The 15,589-nt window shown below is 36.1% G+C and overlaps 1 protein-coding gene across 4 annotated transcripts in view; it reads left to right on the top strand.

The window, feature by feature from the left end:
• Positions 1–15,589, top strand: part of LOC105041146 (leucine--tRNA ligase, chloroplastic/mitochondrial) — a 31,057-nt gene that overhangs the window by 6,245 nt on the left and 9,223 nt on the right. For all 4 annotated transcript variants that reach the window (XR_012139918.1, XM_073254251.1, XM_073254250.1 and 1 more), the window contains exons 7-18: positions 55–121; positions 190–344; positions 1,821–2,082; positions 2,182–2,376; positions 2,473–2,552; positions 6,833–6,895; positions 6,985–7,066; positions 8,447–8,524; positions 8,597–8,698; positions 8,813–8,985; positions 9,084–9,261; positions 12,389–12,466. Coding sequence is in view for 3 of the 4 variants with exons in the window: in XM_073254251.1 (XP_073110352.1) it covers positions 55–121; positions 190–344; positions 1,821–2,082; positions 2,182–2,376; positions 2,473–2,552; positions 6,833–6,895; positions 6,985–7,066; positions 8,447–8,524; positions 8,597–8,698; positions 8,813–8,985; positions 9,084–9,261; positions 12,389–12,466 (1,513 nt within the window). In the remaining variant the exon portion in view is untranslated. The remainder of the gene's footprint in view (positions 1–54; positions 122–189; positions 345–1,820; positions 2,083–2,181; positions 2,377–2,472; positions 2,553–6,832; positions 6,896–6,984; positions 7,067–8,446; positions 8,525–8,596; positions 8,699–8,812; positions 8,986–9,083; positions 9,262–12,388; positions 12,467–15,589) is intronic.

Here is a 15,589-nt window from a genome sequence, read left to right on the forward strand (position 1 = left end):
ATATTGTCTATATTTTGGAGGATTAATTTTGTGATCTATGCTCTTTCCTTGCAGATATCTTGTTTTGGCCCCTGAGCATCATCTATTGCCATCATTAATATCTGAGGCCCAACGTGAAAGTGTATGTTCATTAAATTCTTTGTTCAATTATTTTGCATCAACATGAAGAGGACTAATTTATCAATGCAGGTAGAGGAGTACAGAGATCTTGCAGCGAAAAAAAGTGAACTCGAGAGAACTGATCTTCAAAAGGAAAAATCTGGTGTTTTTAGTGGTTCGTATGCTAAGAATCCAGCTACTGGAGAAGTCATTCCAATATGGGTAGCAGATTATGTTTTAGGAAGGTTTATCTGGATTTGCTTTTTTATAACATTTATAATTTTAGTCTCAAGTGATTATTGACTTTAAATAACTTTCATGTTGAGCTAAAGTTACTATCAATTATAATATTTCAGTATTTAAGATACTGCCTGAACATCTGTTTACCTTGTTCAAGAGCTGGTGATCTTGAAGCTTCATGGTTGACCTTGTGCTAATGGGTACTTGGCAGGGAGCTTTACAAAGTCAAACTTGAAACCAGAACAGTACATTAGCTACTTCCAAAACAACAATAATGCCCATAATATCTTATGATTCAGAATGGTGGTGATAATAATGGATGCTAGGGTAGATATATGGCAAAAATAGAGCCGGGAAGGATGAAATGGAAGAATGGTGCAGGAGTCATAAGAACTGATTAAGGTGGTATGGCCATGTGCCACAAAAATTTATAGGAACTTGGTAAAATGGGGTGCTCAAATTTGCATTGAAGTGCTAGTAAAAAGGGTAGGAAGGTCTTAGATTAGATATAACATGAATAGATAGACCTAAAATAACTCCCTTGTGTGTGCATGTTAATTCGCCCATCACACAATCTTATCTTCATTGATGGGTGTACCAATCTGACTCACACATCTCCACTTTTTATCTTTTGATTTTTCAACTATTATTGGATTCTACAAGTTAGCTTTTTTAACTATTCAGTAATATAGACATATTTTTTTTCCTATTCAGTTTATTTAGAACTGTAAGATACTCTTTGTTGCTCAAATGTTCATGCAGCAGTTATTCTTCAGTGGGCATGGAGTTTATTATCATTCTTCAAAATTTTATTCATAGAACCTGTCTGTTGGTACAATTCACACGTGTATTTCAATACAATTCTCTTGTCATATTGTTTTTGTCAACTTAGCTCATCTTAAAGAATGTAACATTTTTATTCTTTCCAACAGCAAAAATCTTTTATTCATCTTCTTCTTCTTCTTGTTTTTACCTTGTTTTGTTTTCAATATTTTAGAATCTGTATCTTTACTTGCATCCTGAATTTTCCATGTATTATCTTGTTAGAGATATTGAACAAGTTATTTTGTTAGAAACAGTATACACTAACAGAATTGGCAAAACATCTCAGAATCTAGTAGGTGGTGCTTCTTCCACCATACGGCATATAAGACAACTATTTGGTTCCATCATGTTGATAGAACACCTTTCTTCAAGTATTCTATTGGTTGTTTTTGCTTTTGGTTGACAAATGATTTATGATACTGTTCTTCCTTCATGCATCTTATAGAGGGATGTAGATGCTTATTATATCAACTATCAAGCATATCTTATTTTCTAAATTTGGTATATTTAAGTCGATCTGCATCTGTAATCCTTATACAATTTTTTTTTTTCTGGTTGTAAACAGATTATTGTTATCATTTTTTATATTATTTTATACTGTATTATCTCCTAGTTGTGCAACACAGCTGATATTTTTGTTCATACTTTATATGCAGTTATGGCACCGGAGCAATTATGGCTGTACCTGCACATGATTCTCGTGACCATGAGTTTGCATTAAAATATAATATCCCGATCATTCGGGTTGTAAGCCCATTTGATGAAAGTTGCAACCTTGGTAAACCATATCTAGGTGATGGTGTCATGGTGAACTCATCTAATTCAGTATCTGGACTGAATATCAATGGCTTATCATGCAAAGATGCTGCTTCAGAAGTCATAAATTGGCTTGAGAGAACAGGTTATGGGAAGAAAAAGGTGTGTTTTATTTATTGTAAATTTATTGTGGCAACATTTTTTTTCCTCCAGCATATTGTACACGACGTTGCATGTGAACGCAACATATTATCTGGTTAGGTGAACTACAAGCTGAGGGATTGGCTTTTTGCTAGACAACGCTATTGGGGAGAACCTTTTCCAGTCATTTACCTGGATGATACTGGTGAAGTTGTCCCTCTTCCAGAAAATGAGCTGCCCCTTACTCTGCCTGAATTGGATGACTTCACTCCTACTGGAACAGGGGAACCCCCATTGGCAAAAGCGACATCTTGGGTATGTTCAGCAAAGATAAACATAAGCATTCTTATGATCGACATGCCAGTTTGTTACTATATGATGAAAATTATTCATATGCATCTCTATGTTCAGGTTCAAACCATGGATCCTATATCTGGGAGACCTGCAAAACGAGAAATGAGTACAATGCCACAATGGGCTGGCTCCTGCTGGTAAAAAAGTTCTGTTGCAGCTTTTAAGAAATATTTTCCATATACTTTGTTGTTCTCTTTGTGTATACAATTTTTTTTGGTATTCAGCTGTCATTTAACCATGCTTGCAATGAAACGATTTTCTTTCTGCCCTCACCTCCCCTCTTTCTCCTCCCTTTCTTCTTTTTTCAATATAAAGAAATTTCTTATACGACAAGGATTGAACCAGTACCAACCAATGTGGGTTTAGTATGTGCAAAACCGAGGATTGTATTAATGAAGGATATTGATGGGTATTTGTGGATACACCTTAGACACCCTCAATATGGCTTTTTCTAGCCTTCCAAACTATATTTTTGTTTGCTTATCATGTTTTTTTGTCCAAGTGCCATATTTTTTCAAGGAAGACAGTACGAATTCTGAGATAATATTATGGTTTTCTATGCATGCTAAACTTAGAAACATGCATACTTATCACGTACATAATGTATCATAGTCTATCTAAATTACCATATAGCTGCCTATTATCATTTGAAAAGCAATTAGATTACGAGATTCATATAGAAGGGGCATATCAACAGTTACGATGAGTGGATCAATGTGCATTAACAAGTCTAGGAGTACCGCTAATCATCTTAGAAAGCAATGAAGAAAGATATACTTATAATGCCATGTACTAACAAAATTGTATACTTCATACAACCCTCATCCTATTGCTTGTATGAGTATGTGGCAGGCTTGTAGATGATCTGATCAAACACAAGCTCCATATTGTATACCTGCCTTAGATAAGTTCGGTACTACTCCAGTGCATATTACCAATATTGGTGATCATAACAATCTCTCATGTAGAGGTTGTATTGCATTAGCTGACCTGCTTGTATGATCACTATGGGAGCAGTACTTTCTCTTGATAAGCTATGAGGACATATCAAGAATTAATTTTAAAAATTTATAAATTATCCAAAAATTTAATTGATGGTGAAAAACATTTTTAATTGAGGGGTTTGTAAATCATCCCTTATATAGACATCATAAGAAAAAATTAATCCATATAGAAGTATTTCACTAGATTAATTTTAGATTTATTCATTTTCCAAGTCTAGGCTCCAATGGAAACTGAACACACCTAAATTGTCCCCACTATTTTTGACTAGTTGGTTGCATGTGCATGTCATTAGTGCAAACATGCTACTGTTTTAAATTTTACATATTTGTTATTTTTAATTTTTTTCTCTAGAATTAATTTAAAAAAAAATAGCAGAATAGCTCAAAAAAGTTTAAGCTGGTATGTTGTAGATAAATCATTTCTTATATCATATCCTAAAATCAATCTAAATAACATTGTCTGATTGGAAATCAATCCAAATAAACAATTTTTTGATTGGATTAATTTCAAATTAACCATGTTTCCAGGTATATGTTTTGCGGTTATCCACAACACCCCCAAAATCCACATATTTGAGCCCAGGTTGTTGCTTTAGAGCATGAATCCAACTGTTGATAACACTTCCACGTAATTTTAGCAGAAATTTTCCTAGATTTAATAATCATTTAGGGATTTTAGCCTGAATTTTTGAGAAAATAAAAGTAAAGAGAGGGAACCACCATGCCCTTTTTTGGATGGTATCAACTTGCCACTTTTTCAAGAGGTTATGGGTTTGATTGCTGGAGTCAACACCTAAAGGCAGGGTGGATATAGGGTAGAAAGGGTGCAGATCAGCCCTTCCTAATATCAAAAAAAAAAAGGGGGAAAGAAAGAAAAAGAAAGGGAAGAATTCTTATACCTTGAATCCTTTAATTTGGTGAGATTAAAATCCTTGATTTATGGTTATAAAAAGGCCTCAATCCCTAGTCTCTCAACTTGCTAGCTGTCCCTTATTATTGTTTCTAGCCAATGACGAGGAGAATGCAGAAGAAAGAACTCTTAAAAGGCAGTCCCTCGTGGTATCACTTGGTACTGGTAAATGTGGTAGTGAACTAAAGCCAATATGCCTGGCTGGTTCTGCTGTGTGGATCATTCGGTTACCTGCATGAATCGAGCCTATGCAAATTGAGACACCCCTTTGGTTCTTATGATCCAAGCGGCTCATCTCAAACTGATTTCTTCTCAAATCCTTGGATGAACCTTAAGCAAGAAATGAAACTTGTTAGAAAGCTAGAAACCATATCTGATCTGATGCATTTTGATTGTATATGGGTTGATGGGACTTGGATTATGATTTAATCTTTTCTGTTTATTTTAGCAGACAGCAGGTCATGAGAGCATGACAAGTGTTTGGTTGTATCATTTGGGCCTCCATTTAAGTTGAGAGAAGGAACAATAAGATAAGAGATGAGCACAAGTTTCTTGAGGATGACAAGCATGGCAATAGTAAACTTGTAATGGGCTAGAGACCTCCTAATTAGTTTGATCTTTAATGGACAATGTTGTAAATGCAGAGCAACTCAACTCAACACAGCCTGGTTATTGATGTTTCCGCATAGGCTCACTTAAGATAACCAATTACCAATCTGTCCTACATTTTTGATCCTGGGAATTATGTTGGCAGAAATGGTAAAGGTGCACCTTCTGTTGTTGGAAAGAAGAGTAGAGCTTCCACCTCTTTAGTTCCATAAAAAATTCTTACTTCTAACAAATAGGATCCTAACCTGTTGCAAGGTGTTGGGTGTTTGAACTTGCTAATGACCAACTGCTAAAACCTTGACATTTCCATTTAGCATGAAAGGCAGAGACTGGTCATTACAGTACTGAGGCAAAAGGATAGCATGTTTGCTTTGAAGCTCCAGAAGTCTCCATCTTTACAAACTAAATTCGCATGCACCTCAGGAACACTGGACCTATGGTCCCTAATTGGCATTCACAACATTGAATTTATGTCAACTTTGAGGATCATCGGTAGTGACTCATTTCTCAATTTTATGGTCAAAGAAGACTATTGTGTATAGCTTAATAAATATTTGAATCGTTGTTTCTCCCAAATCTTGTAGAATATCTAATCATGCAAAAAATGATCCCTGCAAGTTTTTAATGGCCATAAAAATGTCAACATTGTGCAAGCCTTGAGCATTTGAATCTGAGGAGTGCTTTTAAATAATGTATTACTAGATGCTCAGTTCCCTTGTATTGACAATGTGTCCCTTGAACATCAAATTTGATGCTGACATATCTAGTTTGGACTATGAAGCTCTGCATCCTTAGAGGCTTAGATGATCAGTCTTTTCTCAAAGAATATGTATGCCATGCCAGAGCAAAATAAAGGGTACAAGTTATTGAGATTTAATATATCTGCAAGTTATCAGCAGAACCTCTTTGGGTTCACCTATCAAAACAACCAAAAAGCCTTTCTGAAGGCTGACAGCAAGTCCATGTATTTTTTGTGATGACATTGTTGGGTGTAAATTTGTTCACCCTTGTGATATATGGTCTAGCCCATAATTTGTGTAGATTTTGTCAACTGGACTTTTAGAAGATACCGTTTTTGGGCTTGAAAAGTTCATGGGAATTACTAATTCCATTTTACTAGCTGGCTTGCAGCTAATCATGCTCTTGATCTTGGTCTCATTCTTGAAAGGAATCCATGAAGTTGTTTACTGTTGTTGATACTATGTTCCTTACCAAGCCAATCACTTTAAGAAGGCGAATCAAGGTAGCTATTCCATATATTCTATAATGCACAACAGCTATGATGTTGTTGATTGATGCAGCTTTGCTGAAATCAACGTTCTGCCCTTCAGACTATTACTGAATGTTCGTAGTCTTATCATCTTCCTTCATGGACAAGTTTTATGTTTAAGCTTTAAACATGCTTTTGTCTACTCAAGACAGATCTTTGCCAGGAATCAGGTCATGCTTTATAGCCTTATCTTGTGGTCCAAAACTGCACTTTTGGCAGCAGAGGTATCTTGTATTTATAAAACCAGAAAATGTCTTGTATTTTTAAATTATTTTTAGTATTTACTGATCATGAATATTTGTATGTTGATTTAAATTAAACTAAATACCATCCTTATCATCATCTGATCCTTTTCTATAAATTATGGGGCCAGCAATAGAACAAACTCAAACCTGAGAAGGCTTCATGAATGAATTGAGCAGATTATGCATCAAGCATAATTGTAATAGAATAAAGACTAAGTTCCAAATTTTTATGTCATTTTTGGTTAGGTGATTGTTCCCTTGCTGCATAAAAGTATGGTCTGAGTCAAACTGTCAGCAAAGAAATTCATCGTGCCTAAACTTTTGACTTTTGAGAATCTAATAAAATCTGAAATGACTAACTCATGCCTGTCTGATGTAGGTATTATTTGAGATTTATGGATCCAAAAAATTCAGCTGCTTTGGTTGGTAGGGCAAAAGAAGGGTAAGCAAACTCCTTTTTTTTGCTTTATGAAGGGAATATTTTGCATTGAGTATGATACAGCAAATCATTCCTTCATTGGATTTATCTAGGTATTGGGGCCCTGTTGATATCTATGTTGGTGGTGCTGAGCATTCTGTCCTGCACTTGCTTTATGCCAGGTTTTGGCACAAGGTTTCCCTCAAACCATATTTAATAAACATCCTAATGCACGATAATTTAGTAGGTTATGGTAAATGTTTTTTTTTTCTCATCATAATGTGGAAATGGTGCACTTTTCAGATGAACAATAAATTCAGTTATTATCGGGTGTTTCAAAGTATAAGAACTGCTTCTTGAAGTTCAATTCAATATCTCATACCTCACTTGTAATTGTATGAAATGTAGATGCTCGGGATTCATGATTTTGCAGATATTCTGTACCAATCTATTATATTTGAACTAAGAATCGATGTCAGTTAGGCTTTATGGTTTCGTGTCTCTTCTGGCTAAGGAAGAGTAAGACTGACCTCCTTTTACTGATTCCTTTGTAATGGAAGAAAGGATATCAGAGACTTACCAGCATTTTGTTTTTGAAGGACATATTAGAGATGGTCAAGGGTCCATAAGGGAAAACCATATTGCTGTTTGGTGGTATCCTGGGATGTAATATGAGTGATCAAAATTTTAGTTGAGCTTTGATGACATCAATTCAAAAAGAGGCTGTATTTCTGTCAGGAATTCTGCCCTTGTAGTCTGTCAAACCAAGTTTTTAAATGGACATGGTATGGTAGCAGTACTGCCCCTGGTGCCTAAACACGTGGTACAATTCTGGAGTCAGCCCAGCTCCTGTATGGCTGTAGATGTGTTTGCACAGGAAAGTACCAAGCCTCCATGTACTGTACCTATACTGTGCCAGGTCAATATGGTATACCATGTACGGTCCAGTATGTCAAGACTTCAAAGCTTGGGTCAGACAATGACTATATATTAGTAGAGAAAATCTGGGCTTGCAAATACTTAATGGTAAGACAGGTTTTTATATCAAAATGCCTTTTCATTGGAACTTAGAAGGCTTCCTCATGGCACATTAAATTTACAAAATTTTAATTAAAGATCTGAAAGCAGATTCTAATTGGATTTTTGGAGGGTATATAATTGGGAATTACCTTTCTTTTTTATTCTGTTAGCATGCTTGACCTGACAAATGAAAATTTTTTGAGGGCTCAGCTAGCTGAGACTATAACAGTAGATTCTGTGGTGAGATAGAGCCCAGTTATAGGTTAGTTCTGCAATTGCTTTCCAAATAATTAATCTACATATTGTTAATATATTTTTTTTCCTTTTATCTGGCAACACTTAGATCATTTTCATGCATTTCTGAATGCATCTGGACCTTTTGCATCTTAATTATCATTGACTTCTGCATTTTTTAATTTGTCCTGTGTCATGAAACCTGGTGTCTGTCTGAATATGTTTTTAGGTGAATATATCTACGTATGCATTTTGCTATAGCAAGCATCTTGTTGAATTGTCTATCTTTGGTTTGTCATGCTTAAAGCTTTCAATTCTCAGGTCCTCTACGATATTGGTGTAGTTTCCACAAAGGAACCTTTCCGGTGCCTTATAAATCAAGGGCTAATACTTGGAGAGGTAAGTAAAATTGCTTTCCTGAGGCAAAGTTGCTCATTTATGATTGTTGATTTCTCATGAATTTAGTAACAGGTTGAATATATGGCATGGCGAGACCAAGAAGGGAGATTGGTTTCTGCTGATTCCGTCAGCATCACAGGCAATCATTATCAAGAAAAGATACCTGTAGACAAGGTTTGCTAACAATTTTTATCTTTGTGAAACTGTAACAAAAAATCACAACTTTTTAATGTTTCAATTTTCTTTTGCAATCCTTCACCATCTAATATGCATAGATCTATCATTCAGGTTACAAAGATTGGTGATTTTTATGTACTAAAAGATAATCCAGACATTCGTTTAGTTGCTCGAGCCTACAAAATGAGTAAAAGTAGAGGAAATGTCATCAATCCCGATGACGTTGTTTGTGAATATGGTGCAGATTCTCTTCGCTTGTATGAAATGTTCATGGGACCATTAAGGTAGTTTCATGTTCTATGTTAATTCGAAATGAAAATAAATAAACATGGCCCATGACATAGATGTGGACTTCAATTACAATCTGCCTTTTCCCTCTTAGAGATTCGAAAACATGGAGTACTGGTGGGATTGAAGGTGTACATCGGTTTCTCGGGAGGACTTGGAGGCTGATTGTGGGCCCTCCCTTACTGGATGGAATGTATAAGGATGGAACTGTTGCCACTGATGATAAGCCAAGTTTTGAACAGCTCCGTACTCTTCACAAATGCATTGGGAAGGTCAAATTCTTCTCAATTTTGATTTAAATTCTAGAGATATCAGAATGTGGCTTTATTGAAATTATGGATCTCACTCGTCATATTCCTTGTATCTTATTTCAATTTAATAAAGAGAAATATGTTAGTATAATACTATCCAAAGATGTTAAGGTCAACATTTAATGATTTATTATTTCATATATGTTGAGGATTTAGGTTATCCCAGTGGCCATTGGGATACTTCTGAATCATTTTCATTTATTTGATAGATATAATTGACTTGGATGCTTCGATGCATGTGTATGCCATGCTGCAGAATCTTCAAATTACACTGATACACACACAAACACCTGAAATAATCCCATGGAAGTTGGTAATGCATATGACGTGATTTGCTTTTCTTTTTTTTCTGGTTCTTGCTTGGATGATATTGTTAGCACAATGATTGATGCCTACTTTCTAATTCCTTTACTAGCTCACCAGGTAGCTGATGCCGACAAAACGATCCACCAATTTACTTATCTCAACTGTCAACAAGCTTAACACCCATACTGAAGATGCTGCAGTTTGCAGCTTCATTGTGGGAGTGAGTCCTGATAGTTTAAATTCAGCTAAAAGTGGAGCAGCAGCTGCAGACATGGAATTTAAAGCTGCCACAAATTGTAGAAGCCCACAAAAACCAATAGGGGAATGGTCATAATTTTGCCACACGAGCTTCAAGAAAACATAATATAAATGAGTGGAAGAAGTTCTTTATGTAATCAATGTTAAATGAATGGTTTTGGATCCAAAAGTGACAAGTTGACCAGTTCTGGATTGGGGAAGGGAAGTTCACACAATGCAAGGCTAGTGGTATCAGTTGAGTGAATCGGTCAAGCTAAGACCGGAAAACATGGGTTCCTCAGCCAGAAAGAGATTGTGGGGAGACAAGATCAGACCATGTCAGTCATAAAGAAATCCAATCCGGCCAAGACCAGATGCCATCGACATCGGGTCAAGCAGGCCATGTTCCACCCATGATCGGTCGGTCAAACCATGTCCAGCTGTCTCAATTGACACTTACTCTTCTGCCCCTTGCCCGGGTCAACAGGCACAACCCAACTTGGGTTATCGGCAACAAGAGCCTCCTCTATACGCGATCGATTCTTTTTCTCAACCCAATCAGGGTTATCCTAGTCTAGCAAATCAAGAGCCTTCTTCCCATGTTCCTGGTCCATGTTCCTGGTCTATCTAGGAGAAACAAGTTGTGAATTAAAACAAAGAAAAATCCACAAAACCTTGTAACAGCTGGCCTAGAATGCAAGGCAGGGGCAAATGGGATATTGCAAACCAACTAGAGTACAGAAATGGAAATGTTAGTTTCTAGACTTATTGAAATGACTGAAAACTCTAGCTTTGGGTTTAGAGCTCCTAGGTTTTGCCTTACAGCTTTTGCTACTAGCACTTTTTAGCCTGAATTGCTTTGGCTAGGAAATTAGCGCCAATCCTTAGAGGATTGATCTTGGGTCGAATTCTGGCTGTAATACTTTCTCAAACTTTGATGGACATTATTTTGACCCATGAAGCTGAACCAATGTGGATAGGATCTGTCCTGCTGTTTGGATGAATTACGATAGGCTTGTGGAAAACTGTGTGCACATAAATGCTGTTGTGTACAACTATATGCTTTTGAGTTTGGTTTCTCCATGTAGAGTGACTTGCATAAACCTGATATATATCTAATCAGTGTCAAAATTAATTCAAATTTCATCACAGTTCAATCAACTTTCCCCAGAACCTGTTGCTTCCATAAACTGCCTCCCAAATCCATGTTAGAAGTATGGAAAGGACAGCTTATTTGGTGTCTTTATCTGTGGTAGGCCCACAGCTGCAGGATTTGTCTATTAAGTTTGTTTGCTACTCGATGGAGTCCTCCCAATGGCATGATTATGTTTTGCAAGATTCTCTCTCTCTCTCTTTCTCATATTATCGATTCCTTGGCAAACTTTCTGTAAGTTTGTTAGCTACTTGATTGGTAGCCTCCGAATGACATGATTATATTTGTCAAAACTGTCTTTTTTTTTTTTTTTGTTTTTCAATTGTTGGTTACTTGGCAAAATTTCTTTCTGGACAAGACAGCCATCTTGGTGAACTGACTTAGTTTACAAGTCCCACATCTTCGTGTGAAAATTCTGTTCACATTATAGTAGTTGGAGAGGATGTGTTGCAAACTATTTTGCTCATTTTAATCTGGGGTTGGGGGTGGGTCCTGACCCCTACTTGCATAAAAAGCATGCTCTGAAGTGTTGACCTGCATTGCCCTGAGCAGTGTGCTTTTATTATTCCTTCCTTGATACACTCACTTCAAGCACCCAATGGAATACCTACCTATAGGTTTGCTCCACTCAAAATCTTATTGGATCATGACATTTAATTTACATTTTCCTCAGTATCTATATTCTATACTTTTTTCCTTGAAAGCTTGGTGTTGTAACTCATGGATGACATATGAGCCCTTTTCTTCTACTTTTTTTAAGTATTTGTATCATTAACAACATGATTTGTTCTACAAAAAATGCTTGAGAAACTATAATTATATACTTTGGTGGTCCCTAATTAAATTATCAAATAGATGTCAAAATGGACATTTTTAACAGTATGATGCTTTGTTTTGCTATGATCTAATTATCAAAACCAAGGGAGTTTAAATATATCCATGTTTTAAGATGCTTATATCATGACCCATAAGATGCATTTTCGATTTGTGTGCCCTATCATGTATTTTACTATATTAGTATAATTGACATTGTTTATTTTTGCATCAACTTCATGCATAGGTTAGAGACCACCAAAATATATGAATTTTTGTTTCTATACTTTTTATATAGTGTAGATCAAGTTCAACAGTTTCGATCTTCAATTTGGATAGCCTGTCACTGATTTTAAAATCATCAACTCCTTTTACAAGATGTGGAGTGCAGGTATGCATGCATGCATCTGCGCATGTATGTAGGCATGCATCTGCGCATGCATGCATGCATGTTTGGTGTCACATTAAAAATTGTAGTTGTAAAATAGTACTTGTGTGATAAGCCATATTCATTTATCATTTGTTCTTGGTTGTCAAACGTGAGTAAGTTTATGCTCATCTTGTTCATCAAATTGGCAGGTAGTGGAAGAGATTCAAGAAACAAGATTCAATACAGGAATTTCTGCAATGATGGAATTTGTCAATTCTGCTTATAAGGTCTTACATATACTTTGAGGCATTCACTTTAGCATGAAATTACATGCATAGGTTTTTGTAGCTAGTTCAGAATGGAAACTTATGGTTTTGGCTTACTGCATAATTTTAGAGGCCATTTTACTTTTCTATTTATCTTTATTATTTCTAGTAATTGACCCAAAAGCCATTTGACTTGTCTTCTTTCATGATGATATGACACAAGATACTTGTTTCATTCATTTATTTGAAGCAACCATTTTTTAAGGTTTTTTTCTGCACTTTTTTAAAGTAATTATTATGTCTTTTTTTTTTTCTTGATGTTTCTCGCATCTACATATAGTTTATGTTAGGATCAGGTCATGATTCTTTTGGTTGAATGTATCACAAGTTAATGATCTCTTAATAGTTACATTGTAATTACCATGGATTTTAATACATCAAAACAGGACAGCACATTAGTAATTTAGTATCATATTGTTCAGGAGCAAAAATGACACTATGATGAGTGTTGGGCTGCCAAAATTGGCAAAACTAGGACATACCGCTTGTCCTCATCTGTACTGACTGTTCCAAGGCAGTAAACCTGGTACAAGGCCCAATCCTGATTGGGATGCTAATCTTTTTATTTTTAAAGCATGGGAATGGGATGAACTGGTTGTCCCAATCTGTTTCTATTTATATGAGCTAGCAACAAGCTCATCTTGGTTGCGATCGCAATTTTTGTTTTTTTTGTTTTTTTATTAAAAGGTGGAGGGCCATGTTGGCTAACCCAGAATGAAGTGGGAAAGACAAATGATTGGGCATTAAATCATCCTAAGAATAGAACTTTCTGACTTAATAATAAAAGAAAACACGTGAAAAATTATTCGAACATAGAAATATTGAAATCTAGTGGAAAATGTTGGGCTCTAATGGAAAACTCATGGGACTTTCAAATCCACCTTTGAATCCTGATCGCTTGCATGATCACTCATAGGATGGAAATAAAAGTCAAATATTGAGTTGTCAAAATTTTTGGCTGCAAATGCTCCAGACTTTGCATGCATCTATCTATATAGTTATGAGTTTTGGTCACGAGTGATAGAGACTAAGGAACAAAATTTATTTCTGGTGCTAGAGGCAATTTGCTCCCATTGTTGATTGTGCTACAGGACAACAAATGCGAATCATTTTGGTATAGTGGGCATTTAGATGAAACATTCAATCTATATCCATATTGCACATTAGAAAAGCAGAACAGGATTGACTTGCTATCTATATTACATATCAAAACCACAAAAACATTGAAAAGAAAAAAGCAAATGGAAAAAGTACGCCATCCCCATAGTTAGTATGGTATTGGTCGGTAATGTATCATTCCTGGGAAAGACCAGTACTACCCTAGGTATTGGTATTTCAGTCCATGCTAGTTACAGTTTATATTGCACATGGCTTTACTTATTGTATGCATATTTGTGAAAGCTTTTTCTATCTTGAATGATCTGACTGCAATCGAAGGTCTTGCATAATGAGCATTTATTTACTTTACTCTGCAGGCTGCTTGAATTAGACTAATTTATGAATAATTTATACATATACAAGTCCATATATTGAGAACTTGAACATTTGATTGTTCATTTGTTTCTTGTGAAAAAACTATTGGTAATACAAGAAGCTAAAATTAAATTTTCCAATAGAACACAGTTGAGAGGATTTCATGTGAATCCCACGATACTTATGTAACTTTCAAGCTTCAGCATAATCTACTGATAAACAACTAGACTTCACATTTCTTAACAAATATAAAATGGAGCAGTCTTTTAACTCATTATTTTTCAGCCTCCTGGAGCCATTGCTACTTCTGGTTAGGGTGTTAACAGGCTGAACATATAACTCGTGGCTAGCTTGCTCTCAGCTCGAAAAGTAAGATTGCCAGCTTGAGCTCAACTCAAGGTAGAGTCAAGCTGAGAAGGTGGAGCTTGTGCTTAGCTCATCTGATACTGAGCTAGCTCGAGCTTGGCTTGGTTAATCTTGAATTCCAGCTCATCTTCGCTGCTTCTTCCGATTCTCATTGAACCCGTCGCAGCTTCATCCCATGCCTCTCTTCTCTACTCATGAAAATTGATGCTGGTTTTCTAGTTCTCATAACCAAAGATTGACCTGATGCAGTAAAAGTTGGGCATAGGGGCACTGTCTAGGGTCCTTGGCGATGGAGACCTTCATGGGCCACGGTAATGGGTGGCAGTAGGAGAAGCAGAGTGCATAAGGCCTTTCAGATATAACCTAGATCATGGAGTTGTACTCCTCAATGCTTGGATCGTTGAGTTGCAAAGAGTGGAAGCTGAAATGAAGGCCGATTTTAAGCCTAAAAAGAGATTTGAGATTTTATGGTAAGGAAATGGAGTAGTGGAAATGGGGGTTAGAGGTGACAAGATGAAGAAATAGCTGGTATCAAGATGGAGGTTGGAGGCCATGAAGGGTCAGAGGATGCAGGAAAGATTGGTGCTGCTGCCGCTGTGGAGTGTTCCAAAAGGGAAAAAATAGGAGGATCAGGGCATCTAGAGCCCCTATTAGTCTCGCTGTTAAATTAACAGCTGCAGTGTAATTGGTCAACATTTAGGCCTGTAGACTAAGATCTAATAGCTGATATATGTCCTTAAAGGAAACAGATATTAATACATAATGAAAATATAAATTCTTTTGTATATATTATTGGTTCATAATATTATTTTTATCTCAAGCTGTATCAAGATGAATGAGAGCAAGCAGCGCCTAGCTTGTGTTCAGGTTTGTTTTTGAGTCCAATAGTTGGCCAGTCGTGTTCGCTGCCAGACAGCTGATCAAACGCTCTGCTAGTTGTTTGCATATCTAAACATTAAAGATATAATTATTGCAACTGCTATCTGTTTATGGATGCTCCACTATGATGGTCTGAGGAAGTACAATATCTAATCTTAATAAAAAATATCCCACCAGATTTTCTGCTTTGGCTGTTTAAACTCCAAATAGGGTGCTTTAACCATTCAACACTAGTGAAATGGATAGTCTGCACTATCATTATGGTTCATAAGTTTGTAATTGAAATTGAACCCATGTGTATGCTTAGTGAATTATCAGATAGAAGTTAGTAATTTGTTAATTTTAGAATCTGATAACAATAGAAAC

The sequence above is a fragment of the Elaeis guineensis genome, chromosome 3 (genome assembly GCF_000442705.2).
Source record: "Elaeis guineensis isolate ETL-2024a chromosome 3, EG11, whole genome shotgun sequence".
NCBI lineage: Eukaryota > Viridiplantae > Streptophyta > Magnoliopsida > Arecales > Arecaceae > Elaeis > Elaeis guineensis.